The 13,822-nt window shown below is 41.1% G+C and overlaps 1 protein-coding gene across 1 annotated transcript in view; it reads left to right on the top strand.

Annotated features, from left to right (window-relative positions):
• Nucleotides 1–13,822, top strand: part of trmt61a (tRNA methyltransferase 61A) — a 31,710-nt gene that overhangs the window by 15,052 nt on the left and 2,836 nt on the right. Inside the window, exon 3 of the mRNA XM_041971753.1 lies at nt 2,167–2,433. Coding sequence (XP_041827687.1) covers nt 2,167–2,433 — 267 coding nt within the window. The remainder of the gene's footprint in view (nt 1–2,166; nt 2,434–13,822) is intronic.

Raw genomic sequence — 13,822 nt, 5'->3', positions numbered from 1 at the left:
CTGTCTCCTGTAACCAAGTCATGCAACAACTGGTGAAACTGAACCAGAACAAGGCTGCAGGTCCAGATGGTGTCAGTCCCAGAGTTCTCAAGACCTGCTCAAAACAGCTATGTCCGATTCTCCAGCACCTGTTCAACACCAGCCTGAGCCAGAGAAGAATCCCGGTGCTGTGGAAAACATCCTGCCTTGTTCCAGTGCCTAAAAAACCACAACCAGCTGAACCAAAAGACTACAGACCAGTCGCCCTGACATCTCACGTCATGAAAGTCCTGGAGAGACTCTTACTGGCTCACCTCAGCAAGCAGGTGAACACCTTTCAGGACCCACTACAGTTTGCATACCGTAATGGGCTTGGGGTTGAAGATGCCATCATATACCTGCTTCAGAGAGCCCACTCTCATCTGGACCAGTCAGGCAGCACTTTGAGGGTCATGTTCTTTGATTTCTCAAGTGCTTTTAATACGATTCAGCCTGCTCTGCTGTATGAGAAGCTGCAGAAATTCCAGGTGGATCCCTCCACAACCACCTGGATTTACGACTACCTCACAAACAGACCACAGTTTGTGAGACTGAAAGGTTGTGTGTCTGAGATGGTGGTCAGCTGCACTGGAACACCACAAGGGACTGTACTTTCACCATTTCTATTCACGCTGTACACCTCAGACTTCCAGTACAACTCTGAGTTCTGTCATCTGCAGAAATACTCTGATGACTCAGCAGTTGTTGGGTGTATCAGTGATGGACAAGAAGCAGAGTACAGAGAACTGGTCGGTCAGTTTGTGAAATGGTGCGGTGACAATCATCTCATCTTGAATACCAAGAAAACAAAGGAGATGATTGTTGACTTCAGGAGGAACAAGAACACACATAGAAGTGTTTCCATCATGGGAGAGGAGGTGGAGGTGGTGGAGGAATACAAGTACCTTGGAGTTCAGCTGGACAACAGACTTGAGTGGAAAAGCAACACTGAGTACATTTACAAGAAAGGTCAAAGCAGACTCTACTTCTTAAGGAAGCTGAGATCTTTTAACGTCTGCACCAAAATGTTGCAAATGTTCTACAGGTCTGTTGTTGAAAGTGCAATCAGCTTTGCAGCAATCTGCTGGGGCAGCGGCATCAGAACCAGAGACTTGAAAAGAATTAACAAACTGATCAAGAAAGCCGGTTCTGTGCTTGGAGTAACTCTGGAGCCGCTGGAGTTGATCATCAAAAAAAGAATTCTGTACAAGCTGACGAAGATAATGGAAGATCCTTCACACCCTCTACACAACGCCGTGACGAAACAACAGAGTGTGTTCAGTGGGAGGCTTGTTCAAGTCCGATGCAAGACAGAGAGATACAGAAGATCCTTCCTTCCAGCAGCTATCAGGCTGAAGAACAAAGCCCTTAATTAATTAATGTGATTGTTTTACTTTACTAAAAAAAAAAAAAAAAAAAAAAAAAATTACTACTACTACAATATTGAATTTCCCTTTGGGATTAATAAAGTATTTTTCATTCATTCATTCATTCATTCATTTTTTTTAATTAATAAAATAATTATATACAGATACATCTGAGATTAGCAGCAGTTTGTTTAGTGTTAAATAATATTTCTTTCTAGTTGCTGGGTGTTCCAGCTGGGTGGGTGGTGCTCCAGCTGGGTGGGCGGTGTTCCAGCTGGGTGGGCAGTGCTCCAGCTGGGTGGGTGGTGCTCCAGCTGGGTGGGCGGTGTTCCAGCTGGGTGGGTGGTGCAGAGGGACACGATCACTGCTATTAGCCAGGTGGACAACAGATATAAAGACCGTCTGGACAGAAATTAGAACAACAATAAAAAACATTGTGTAAGAATAAATAAATAAAAGGAAATCCTCCTCTTGTGTGTTTCGTTAGCGTAGCATCACTTCTAGACCTCCAGCCTCCAGTCTGGTCCCGCTCTGCTGGAATGAAGGACCAAAGCTACTTTCCACACTGACGGCTACATGCTGGTAGCAGACTGGCACCTTATTTATCTGGATGGATTTTATAACATGAAGTTTTGTTTCACAATGACACAACATGTTTTAGTGGTTGAGTTTCTTACAGGCTCATTAAATGTATCTAAACATCAGAAACTGTTTTCAGGTCTTTCAGTACATAAAACTGTATTTCTCAGACCTTGCTATGACTCCATCCTGTGGTCTCCAGGTACAGGTAGCGGGTCCCTCTCCCACGCCATCCTGCGGACCATTGCCCCCACCGGTCACCTGCACACGGTGGAGTTCCACCAGCAGCGGGCGGAGAAGGTGGCCGAGGAGTTCAAGGAGCACCGCGTGGATCATCTGGTCACTGTCAGGAACCAGGACGTGTGCAAGGATGGGTTTGGAGTGGTAGGGGTGGCAGACGCTGTCTTTCTGGACATCCCCAGCCCCTGGGAAGCTGTTGGACACGCCAAGGCTGCCCTGAAGAAGCACGGTAGGATAAAAAGATTATGTAAATTATTACAAAGTCAGTGGTGTGTTTGAGGTGCATATGAAATGTGAACGTTATCTTAGCTCCTTGAGCAGCAGCCTGATAACTTGACCTAAAAATGTAGCAAGATAAGCAGAAACATCCAGCCAAGGTTAGGTACCAAGCTGCTGGACTCTGATGAGACATCAGTTTGTAAAGATTTAGCATTTAGTACTTTGACAACTTCTACCTGATTATTTATGATATAGAGTGGTGATATTAACACATCAGTTTGAAGAGAAAACAGGACAAACTGATGTGTTGGGGCTTTGTTGAAGATAAACTGTTTCCCTGCTCTGTGGCCACCTACAGAAATTCAGAAAACAATGGAAAGATGGACTCTGTGTGTTACAGACGTTTAAATTGACATAATGAAGTGGCAGAGGAAAACCAAACCTGTTCTTAACTTGAGTTAACTTAGACCTGGGTCTGGGACTGGCCCTGAACCAGCACCGGTATGGTTTTGGTTGAAAGGAGGAATTTATGAGTTAAGATAAAGTTTTCTTTCACACTGTAGTCAAACATTGTTTGGTCAATAACTTGATGACCATCTGGTGCATGTATACTGGGACGAGGACTGTTCAGGCTGAGCTATAACCATAACTAACCTGAATGAATACACAGCTGATAATTCTGTGGACTGAGCCTTAGTGCTTGGTTGTAATTTGACAGATTTTAGACTGACTGAATTTTCTTCAGCTAAAATCAAATAAAACATTTACACACTGCTGTTTAACTGGGATGTCAGAGGACGTCTGAGGTCCTGAGATCTGCCTGATACAACCCAGCAGCACTTAATGCACCACAGGTGCTGTTTCTGTGTCCTAATGCACATTAACTGTTCAGACTAAAGCCTGAGTTCTAGCAGCCACTCCCTAAATCGATCCAGACCCACTTCCTACACACTGACCTCACATGTGTCTGCACACTTCCAGTATACAAAAACAATTACTTGTAAACAGTTAAATGTGTGTGTGTGTGTGTGTGTATGTATGTATATATGTATATATATATATATATATATATATATATATATATATATATATATATATATATATATATATATATATATATATATATATGTGTGTATATATATATATATATATATATATATATGTGTGTATATATATATATATATATATATATATATAATGTGTGTGTGTGTGTGTGTGTGTGTATGTATGTATGTATATATGTATATATTATCTATATATATATATATGTATATATATATATATATATATGTATGTATGTATGTATATGTATATATGTATGTATGTATGTATATATATATGTATATACATATATATATGTATGTGTATATATATATATATATATATGTATATATATGTGTGTTGGTGCAGGGATGCATGTAAAACCTGCAGGATTGTGGCTCTCAAGGACCGACGTTGGCCACCCCTGCACTAGAGTAATAAGTGTAATAATGTAAAAAAAAATAAACAAAAAAAAAAAGAAAAACTGAGGCTCTGTTGTTTTCCAGCAGGTACACACTCTTCTTTAACCCTCTTAAAACCACGATAATCAAATATTACAGAAATGTAATACCACCATTTCACAGACATGCTTTAAATCTATTTGGTTTTGTCACATTTCTACTGAAGTGAGGAAACGAATAACATACTCTTTGGATTCGCCGTCATCTTGTGTGCAAGGAATTCTGGGAGAAAAGAGGCCACAAAGGACACACCACCAGTAGTCTTCACTACAGGCTAAACAAAGTGTGGTTTGTAGGGTGGATTCAGAGGCTCCTTCCAGATGGGACAGTGCACTATGACGTATGTAGCCAACAAACCTGCACTTATAAGTGCGTAGACCCTGAATTGGGACACAGCTTGTATGCTTGAGACAGCATCAAGGAGGGGCGGAGCGGGATCTGTGGAAACCCTGCACGGGAACATGACTTTTCTTAAACACCAGCCTTTGACTTGATCCACCACCTCCATCTGCAGTGTGAAGCTCTCCCACCATCAATTATTGGCTCATAGTTACAGCAGCACAACATAAACTCAGCCAGTGAGGCAGAAAGCATGACGAGGTCGCGGTGACAACCAGGATCTGCAGCATGTCCAGGCAGGTATTCGGTTCACTGAGGTGGTCTGCTGAGTTTTGGTTATATATATAAAAAAGGAAAAGCAACATGGAAATACGTTTTCTTTTCATGCCACATGTGCATGTGTTCCAGTGTATTTCTTATAGGTAAGACAAGCATCAGTTAGCATTTATTGCATATAAAATGGTAATTGATTCACAGGCTCCAGCTGTATCTGTTGCATAAAGGTTCATACCTAATCCAGCAGAAAGGTCAAATCTGGTGCCAGCACCATAACCGACTTCTATGATCCATGACCATTTCTACTGACAGCGATGTACGACGCTGTGTCAGCCATAACCAACTGACCATGGAAAACCAGAGATAGGATCGTTTTCATTTGATGGCACAAAAATATTTACTGTATCCGAGTATAAAAGTGGCATAAGATGATCAGCAGTAGGTTTCTTTTGATGTAGTCATAATTATTTGCTGTTTTGTTGTGGAAAAAGCAATCGAATCAGCTGATCCTACTCTCTGAAATTTTTTCATTTCAGATTTGATTATTTCAGTGAATTTTTAGAACAACATGTTAACCCTTATGCCATCCTCAAAGTTAAAATAACTGCTGATGCTAAATACTCATTTCTGATTGATGCAAAAGACAGATGCAGGCGGACACTTCCATCAGTTACCTGCGTCGTTTATGGACATAATTGCTGTGTTTTCAGGGGTCTTATGGATCCATCGCTTGACGCAGCAAAGAGTAGTACCACCAGAAACCGTGGGGTCAGTGTTGAGTAGCATAGCTAACGTGTGACCAGCGAAAGAAACAAACCAGTAATGAAGAAGAGAAACAAGACAAAGAAGAATGACGACGAGAACAAAAACTGTAGAGATGGCGAGAGCTTTTAGAGAAGGGCTATGTGAGTGTGTTGGGCGGTGCATTACCGCCACCGACCGGTGTCTGAAACTGACGTCAGAACGCGGAAGTGAACTTTGAACTCGCCACTGCCCACTAGTGGATGAGCTGACTTCATAACCATGGCAACATAAAACACACATGGAATTATGAAGGGCGGCGGCGTATGACAACGCTTGAAACGTGCGTGTCTGTTACGTACAAACGAGAGCAGAAATACCTTTAAGAATGATTTGTGTGTGAAATAATTTTAGTTATTAAATTGTTGATTGGATGTTGTTTTATGTAATGATTGTGAGATTAAAATATGTATTTTTAATAAAAGTCAAAAGGACATTTTTGGTCACAGAGGTGGCCACAAAGTGGGAGCATCTGACACTAAATAAGTACTGCTAATACAATCTAATTTTTTTTTTTATTATTAAATCTTTCACATGTCCAAGACCCAGATTACTACTAAAGCCCCATTTTCCTTATGTTTTACGTGTTTGTTTAATTTTAATCAAGAATGATGTTAAATTAAATTAAACTGGCATTTAAAGGGTTAAATGTCTCAAAGACTGAAACTGTTGTATAAATTAGTAATGTGACTCTCAATAAAGAAAATAAAAATAAAGTGGGGAAAACAATGTCAGTTTATACAAGTGAAGCCATGATTAAAAAAAAAGAAGGTGTTGGTAAACGTCTCCAATAGGCTCTTAAAGTCCAGCAAACATAATCATCTCCCGTTTAAAAGAAGACCCAAGATGCCCAGGATCTGTTGTTCCTGTTTGAGCCTTAAAGAGGGTGCATGCAGGGACATAAAGGCAGCGTGATTATAAAAGTTAAGCCCCAATATGAAGAGGAATGTAAGGAGGAGCGAGGATGCTGCCCTGCAACTCTCCCACCTCTTCTGACTCCCTTTTATGGTGGCACTGCTACATATTCCCTCTGAGCTTGCTGGTCCTCTCTCTCACACACAGATCCAGATGAAGAGAGTGCTGCCCCGTTGTAGAGGCCCATGACCATACTGGGTATTGCTGCAAGCAGAGAGCTGCTGGATGTGGCTTCATATGGAAAGGTTTTATTTACTTCTCTCTATTTCAACTGGATCTTTTCTCCAGTTCATCACGGATCCAAACATATGGAGCTCGGACAACGACTTCAATTTTGCGACTTATACACATTTTATTTTTAACTTGTATCTATCTATGGATTAATTTTGGAAGTCAAAGTACAAGTCTATAAACACAATATTACAAAAAACTACATGTAAATACAAGGCTGAAAAAACAAGTAAATATTAAGGTTCTAAAACTGAGTTTGAAAAACAAGCAAACATTGCAAATCTGAAACTTCCAGTAAATATTACAAGTGTAAGAAATAAAAGTGAATAATTAACAAGTCACAACATACAAGTCAGTTTTACAAAAAGATTGTCCCTACTTTTACACGCCTCCTCACGAACCAGTTAGATTTCCCTAATCCCCAACCAATCACAGAGGAGGGCTAAGATGCTATCCCACCACAACCAAACTCTGTCGGGTGTAAGAGTACCGCTACCACTGTCTGATCAAGGCCAGCAAGACTGTTTCATGTATAGATAAAACATTTAAAGACCCACTCGGTAACTTTTCACTTTAAAAACTCTGCGTTCTGGTCCTGTTTGATGACAGTGACATATGTTCATTACTGAAGCCGCCGCTGCCCAGCAGCGTCCAGCAGCTGAGAAATGCGACTTTTTTATGCTGCGTGACGTTGCTGCAGATTTGCTTTGCGCACTCGCCACACACTAGCAAGCAGATGTAAACAAACTGGCCATTTTGAACACACACCGTGGCTAATTCAGCAAAGAAATTTTATAAGACTTTATCAGAATAAAGAGAGAAGAAAAGGGTCAACATGAGACTTTTTTTTTCTTTCTGAGAGAGAAAGATGTTTATCTTTGCCCACCACTAATTAAAAAACAAACCGGCTGAATTAAAAAATACTTTTATATGTATAAAAGTACACATATAAGTGTGTGTGTGTGTATATATATATATATATATATATATATATATATATATATATATATATATATATATATATATTATTTATTTATTTATTATTTTATTTATTTTTCTTCTTTGCTCAAATGAATTTCGATCCCTTGTTACAGATGAGATAAATCTGATTGGTTCTTGAGTAAAATGTGTGATAAATATTTTGTCCTGGTAAAACAGATTCATACTTTCAGACCTGCAGAACGACTCCATTCTTGTAGATTTGATTTGTACTTGAACAAATATGGAGATATGAGTTATGTCCTAGTCCTAGCTCCATACAACGCTGCAACCTTAATCCAAAAGTTGTCACAGAGGCTTTCTTCTCAGATTGTCCTGTAAAGGATTATTTTAGCCCACTGAGCCTCAGTAAAATTTGTGTTTTATTTAAAGATTGTTTTGGCACTGAACACTGAAATCTTCCATTTTCTGAGAATTTCTTTACATCCGGCACTCAGCTCAGGGACTGTAGAAAAATGGATGCTTTTTGTTCCTCCAGATTTTGTCTGCGAGTCGCAACGTTTTAAGTATTTTCCTCATTTTCAGTGTTGTAGAGGGCAACCTTTACTCTCGTCTCCAAGCTGCTCTGAGCTCAGAGAGAATTAGCTGTGGTCTGTTTCTCTGCAGCAGCACTGTGTAAGACCAGAAGAAGAGAAACATTTCTTCTTCTTTTTTTTCTCCCTTCCTCTGAGTTGTAATTTTCCTAATGCTTTGGCCTGCAGCCCAGTCATCTGTTCAGCTGGACCATCCCTTCCTCCATTTCTACTCCTTCTCAGACCACCGGCTGTAATCAAGCAATCATAAAGCAAACGTGGCACATGAGCTAAAGAAAACTTGAACTCTGAAGTTTAAGATGAGAAATCATAGTTTAATGTATTTATTGCTCCCACTTTTGCACGTTCACTTGATATTCAGTTGTATTAATAACCGCTGGAGACGCCCTTGTTTAATGATCATCCCAACCTTTCCTTGTATATCTGACCTGGTTGCTAGGAGACCACTTAGTTTGTGGCTGTTTCGAGGGAGAATGGTGGTCCTGTTTGCCAAAGGAACGACAGTCATCTGAAACACGCTGAGGTCTAAATGTAATGTTTTCCAGACACAGTGGACTCTTCAACAAGGCTGCCCTCTGCAGACTCGATCCTCGTTTTATACAGGAACCATTTGACTTCAGGCATTCCTGATAAAAGTTGAACTTGGAGCAGGTTTGGGATAAAAGCAGTAAAACGCAGCTGAATAACAACAGAAATGTCAGAGGCTGTTGCAGCACATTTGGACTTGAGTTTGAGCCAAACCCACTCGCTGATAAGCTCATGTGAGCATAGTCCAGAGAGAATGGGTGTGATTATTTGCTCCAGGTAAATCGTCTGCAGTAATACCACTTTATATGTTGTACGCCACACTCACTGGCCCCTTAAATTGGGTACACCTGTCATCCCCTTTCTTCTTCGTTCTGATGCCCACTTTGAACTTGAGCAAGTTGTCTTCACCATGTCAAGATTAATTTATAGTTAATTTTGTCACACTTTTTGTTGCAAAGACGACTTTCTATTCTTGGTACGCTGCTGTTTGTTTTAAATGTGCTTTATAGATAAACTAGAAACTGAATGTCTACGTGACCAAATGCATTGAGTTGCTGCCATGTGATTGGCTGATTAAATATTTGTGCAGGTGTACTTATTAAAGTGTCCGTTATGTCTAAGTTTGTAGTTTTATGTCGGACCTGCGTCCTCTGCAGCTGCAGCACTCGGTCACATTCTTCACTCTTCAGCTCAGCCAGTGAAACGTTTTCTTGGCTCCGAGCTCTGATCTCCTGCTGCGATCGCTGCAGGGTTTCATTTGAAGACGAGGCCACAGCCAGTAGGTGATCCCTGTTCATTAGATCACCAGCTCATCCCCTGATGATCCACAGACCACAGCCTTGAGCCCAGCAGGTCAGCGGACTGCTTTGTTAAGCAAGAGATGTGCTTTTGCAGCGTTTTCCAGCACAAGATAAATACTTTATTAATAGAGCTGTAGTATCACGGGTTTCCCCCACAGTGGGACTAAATGTGTTCTTAATGCTTATCAAGTTCAGGAATCTGGGTTATTTTTCTTCATTCTGTGGTTTTAGGGAAAAAAAAAACATCAGCCGTGATGCCACGAAGAATCTCAGGGTAAAATGCTCCTTATGAATCTGAATGTTGGACTTTTTACAGATTTTAAAGCTGTTCCATCTTTTAATCAGTCAAAGAGCAAAGCTTTATGTTGGGTAATAGTTTTAGTGTGTCAGAAACAAGAAGGGCAGTTAAATGAGTGACGTGTTGACCCTCTCCAGGTTATCAGAAAACCCAGTTTACATACACTCTGCAAAGGAAACATAAACCTTTCATTGTCTTGATATCTCAAGTTAAATAAGTCTAAACTTCTGCTGTTTTAGGTAAGTTAGGATTATTAAAATTGTTTCTATTAAATGCCACAATATTTTTTTTTTATTTCTTCACAGTCAGAGGTTTACATGTATACATGTACTGTATAACTTGGGTCAAACATTTTGGGTTTTTTCTACAAGATACTCAGAGTAGCTTGCTGGACCTCTGGTCCCATTCCTCCAGACAGATCTGGTGTAACCGGGTCAGGTCTGTAGGCCGCTTCGCTCGCACACGCTTTTTCAGATCTCCCCACAGATTTTATGTGTGATTGAGATCAGAGCTTTGTGATGGCCACTCCAAAATATTAACTTTGTTGTCCTGAAGCCACCCCTTAACTACTTTGGCCATATCTTTAGGATCATTGCCCTTCTGGAAGACCCATTTACTTGAGGTGTTGTTTAAATATTTCCACATAATGTTCTTTCATAACGATGCTGTCTATTTTATAGAGTCCACCAACGGCCAGCATGATGCTGCCACCCCCATGCTTCACAGTTAGTATGGTGCTCCCAGGATTATGAGCATCATTAAGGTCAAACAGTTACCCTCTAGTTTCATCAGACCATAGGGCTGTGCAGCTTCACTACTGTCACAATTCGGTTCGATTACGATTATCTTGTTAACAGTTCCATTTAATTCAACGATGCATCACTTTGTTGCATCCTCACTTTTCTTTCTGCACGTTGCTTCTTTCTTCCTCAATGAATACAAGCAGTCAGATAATTATGAACTCTGTTTATTTATAAACATCATAAACATGTAAAAAATTATTAATATTCATTAATATTTCAACTTCATTATTGAACTTTATTTTTCCATTACCGGAAAATCAGGAAACATCACTATACTGTGATGTTCTGTGATCAAAAATAGCCAAGCAGCCCACCAGTGGTGAGATTTATTGCATTAAAGCAATTTTGTCTCCTGAGTCTTTCCGTAGTTAGTTCAGACAGAATATAAAAGCTAAGATGTTTTTTATATTCCCCTTTATGGTCTGAAAACATTTGACTGTATGTATTCTAATCAATTTGTTTTTGAGCACAGAATATAGTTGATGTAAACATTTGTTTATGGACAAGGTTGTTTAATTCTCTTTAGTACAGTCGATCCTTGAGGGCCGCTGTCCTGCAGATTTTCCAATGTTTCAACACACCTGACTCAAATGAAATGGATCCAACAGCCTATTAAGTTTTGCGCAATGACTCATCAATTTGAGTCAGGTGGTTTTGGAGCTGGAACACATCAAAAACCTGCAGGATTGTGGCCCTTGAGGACCGGAGCTGGACACCCCTGCTTTAGTATGTTCGCGCATGCTAACCGCCAGCTTGCCAGTTGTATTTTCTATAGACGTTAGCCTTAATGAATGAATGAATGAAAAATACTTTATTAATCCCAAAGGGAAATTCAATATTGTAGTAGTAGTAATCTTTTTTTTTTTTTTTTTTTTTTTTTTTTTTTTTAGTAAAGTAAAACAATCACATTAATTAATTAAGGGCTTTGTTCTTCAGCCTGATAGCTGCTGGAAGGAAGGATCTTCTGTATCTCTCTGTCTTGCATCGGACTTGAACAAGCCTCCCACTGAACACACTCTGTTGTTTCGTCACGGCGTTGTGTAGAGGGTGTGAAGGATCTTCCATTATCTTCGTCAGCTTGTACAGAATTCTTTTTTTGATGATCAACTCCAGCGGCTCCAGAGTTACTCCAAGCACAGAACCGGCTTTCTTGATCAGTTTGTTAATTCTTTTCAAGTCTCTGGTTCTGATGCCGCTGCCCCAGCAGATTGCTGCAAAGCTGATTGCACTTTCAACAACAGACCTGTAGAACATTTGCAACATTTTGGTGCAGACGTTAAAAGATCTCAGCTTCCTTAAGAAGTAGAGTCTGCTTTGACCTTTCTTGTAAATGTACTCAGTGTTGCTTTTCCACTCAAGTCTGTTGTCCAGCTGAACTCCAAGGTACTTGTATTCCTCCACCACCTCCACCTCCTCTCCCATGATGGAAACACTTCTATGTGTGTTCTTGTTCCTCCTGAAGTCAACAATCATCTCCTTTGTTTTCTTGGTATTCAAGATGAGATGATTGTCACCGCACCATTTCACAAACTGACCGACCAGTTCTCTGTACTCTGCTTCTTGTCCATCACTGATACACCCAACAACTGCTGAGTCATCAGAGTATTTCTGCAGATGACAGAACTCAGAGTTGTACTGGAAGTCTGAGGTGTACAGCGTGAATAGAAATGGTGAAAGTACAGTCCCTTGTGGTGTTCCAGTGCAGCTGACCACCATCTCAGATACACAACCTTTCAGTCTCACAAACTGTGGTCTGTTTGTGAGGTAGTCGTAAATCCAGGTGGTTGTGGAGGGATCCACCTGGAATTTCTGCAGCTTCTCACACAGCAGAGCAGGCTGAATCGTATTAAAAGCACTTGAGAAATCAAAGAACATGACCCTCAAAGTGCTGCCTGACTGGTCCAGATGAGAGTGGGCTCTCTGAAGCAGGTATATGATGGCATCTTCAACCCCAAGCCCATTACGGTATGCAAACTGTAATGGGTCCTGAAAGGTGTTCACCTGCTTGCTGAGGTGAGCCAGTAAGAGTCTCTCCAGGACTTTCATGACGTGAGATGTCAGGGCGACTGGTCTGTAGTCTTTTGGTTCAGCTGGTTGTGGTTTTTTAGGCACTGGAACAAGGCAGGATGTTTTCCACAGCACCGGGATTCTTTTCTGGCTCAGGCTGGTGTTGAACAGGTGCTGGAGAATCGGACATAGCTGTTTTGAGCAGGTCTTGAGAACTCTGGGACTGACACCATCTGGACCTGCAGCCTTGTTCTGGTTCAGTTTCACCAGTTGTTGCATGACTTGGTTACAGGAGACAGACAGAGTGGAGGTGGAGGCAGAGGAGGTTTCAGGAAGTCCTGATGTGGAGGGAGATGAGGTTGTGTCCAGGTCCTTGACTGAGCTGCAGGGTGACAGAGTGGAGGTGTGACAGGAAAGCAGTGGGCTCATGGAGGGTGTGTGGCTAGTTGGGGTTGAAGCAGGAGGTGAGCTAAACCTATTGAAGAACATGTTCAGTTCATTCGCTCTGTCCAGACCTCCATCAGTCTGATCCTCCTTTATCCCGAAGCCAGTGATCTTCTTCATTCCTGACCACACATCCCTCACATTGTTTTTCTGAAGCTTACTTTCCAACTTCTTCCTGTAGTCCTCCTTGCACTTCTTCATTTGTGTTTTAAGTTGTTTTTGTGTGGACTTCAATAACTCCCTGTCTCCATCCCTAAAAGCTTTCTTTTTGATGTTCAGCAGCTTTTTCAGGTCACTGGTGATCCAGGGTTTGTTATTGGGGAAGCACCTCACTGTTCTTGTTGGAACGGTGCTGTCCACACAGAAGTTAATATAATCTGTCACACACTCAGTCAAGGCATTGATGTCATCTCCATGAGGTTCACATAGGACGTTCCAGTCTGTAGCCTCGAAGCATCCTCTCAGAGCATCTTCAGCTTCATTAGACCAGGTTCTAATAGCCTTTCTAATGACTGGTTGTTGCTGAACGATGGGCTTGTAGGAGGAGGAGAGAAGAACTAGGTTATGGTCTGATCTTCCTAAAGGTGGCAGGGCAAAGGAGCTGTATGCATTTTTAATATTTGCATAAAATAAGTCCAACGTTTTGTTTTCTCTGGTGGAGCAGCTGACAAACTGTTGGAAAGTTGGTAGAGTTGCAGAGAGGGAGATGTTGTTAAAATCTCCAGAGATCGCCACAAATGCGTTTGGATGTTGTGTTTGAAGCCTGGCCACTACAGAGTTAATGACATCACAGGCTGCGTCTGGAGCGGTACCAGGTAATATATATACCGCTACCAGAATAACGCATGTGAACTCTCTGGGTAAATAATACGGGCGGAGACTCACAGCTAGCAGTTCAATGACTCTTTTGCAGATCTTCTCTT

The sequence above is a fragment of the Melanotaenia boesemani genome, chromosome 20 (assembly GCF_017639745.1).
Source record: "Melanotaenia boesemani isolate fMelBoe1 chromosome 20, fMelBoe1.pri, whole genome shotgun sequence".
NCBI lineage: Eukaryota > Metazoa > Chordata > Actinopteri > Atheriniformes > Melanotaeniidae > Melanotaenia > Melanotaenia boesemani.
The sequence above is the reverse complement of the archived record's forward strand: the minus strand, read 5'-3'. Positions and strand labels throughout refer to the sequence as shown.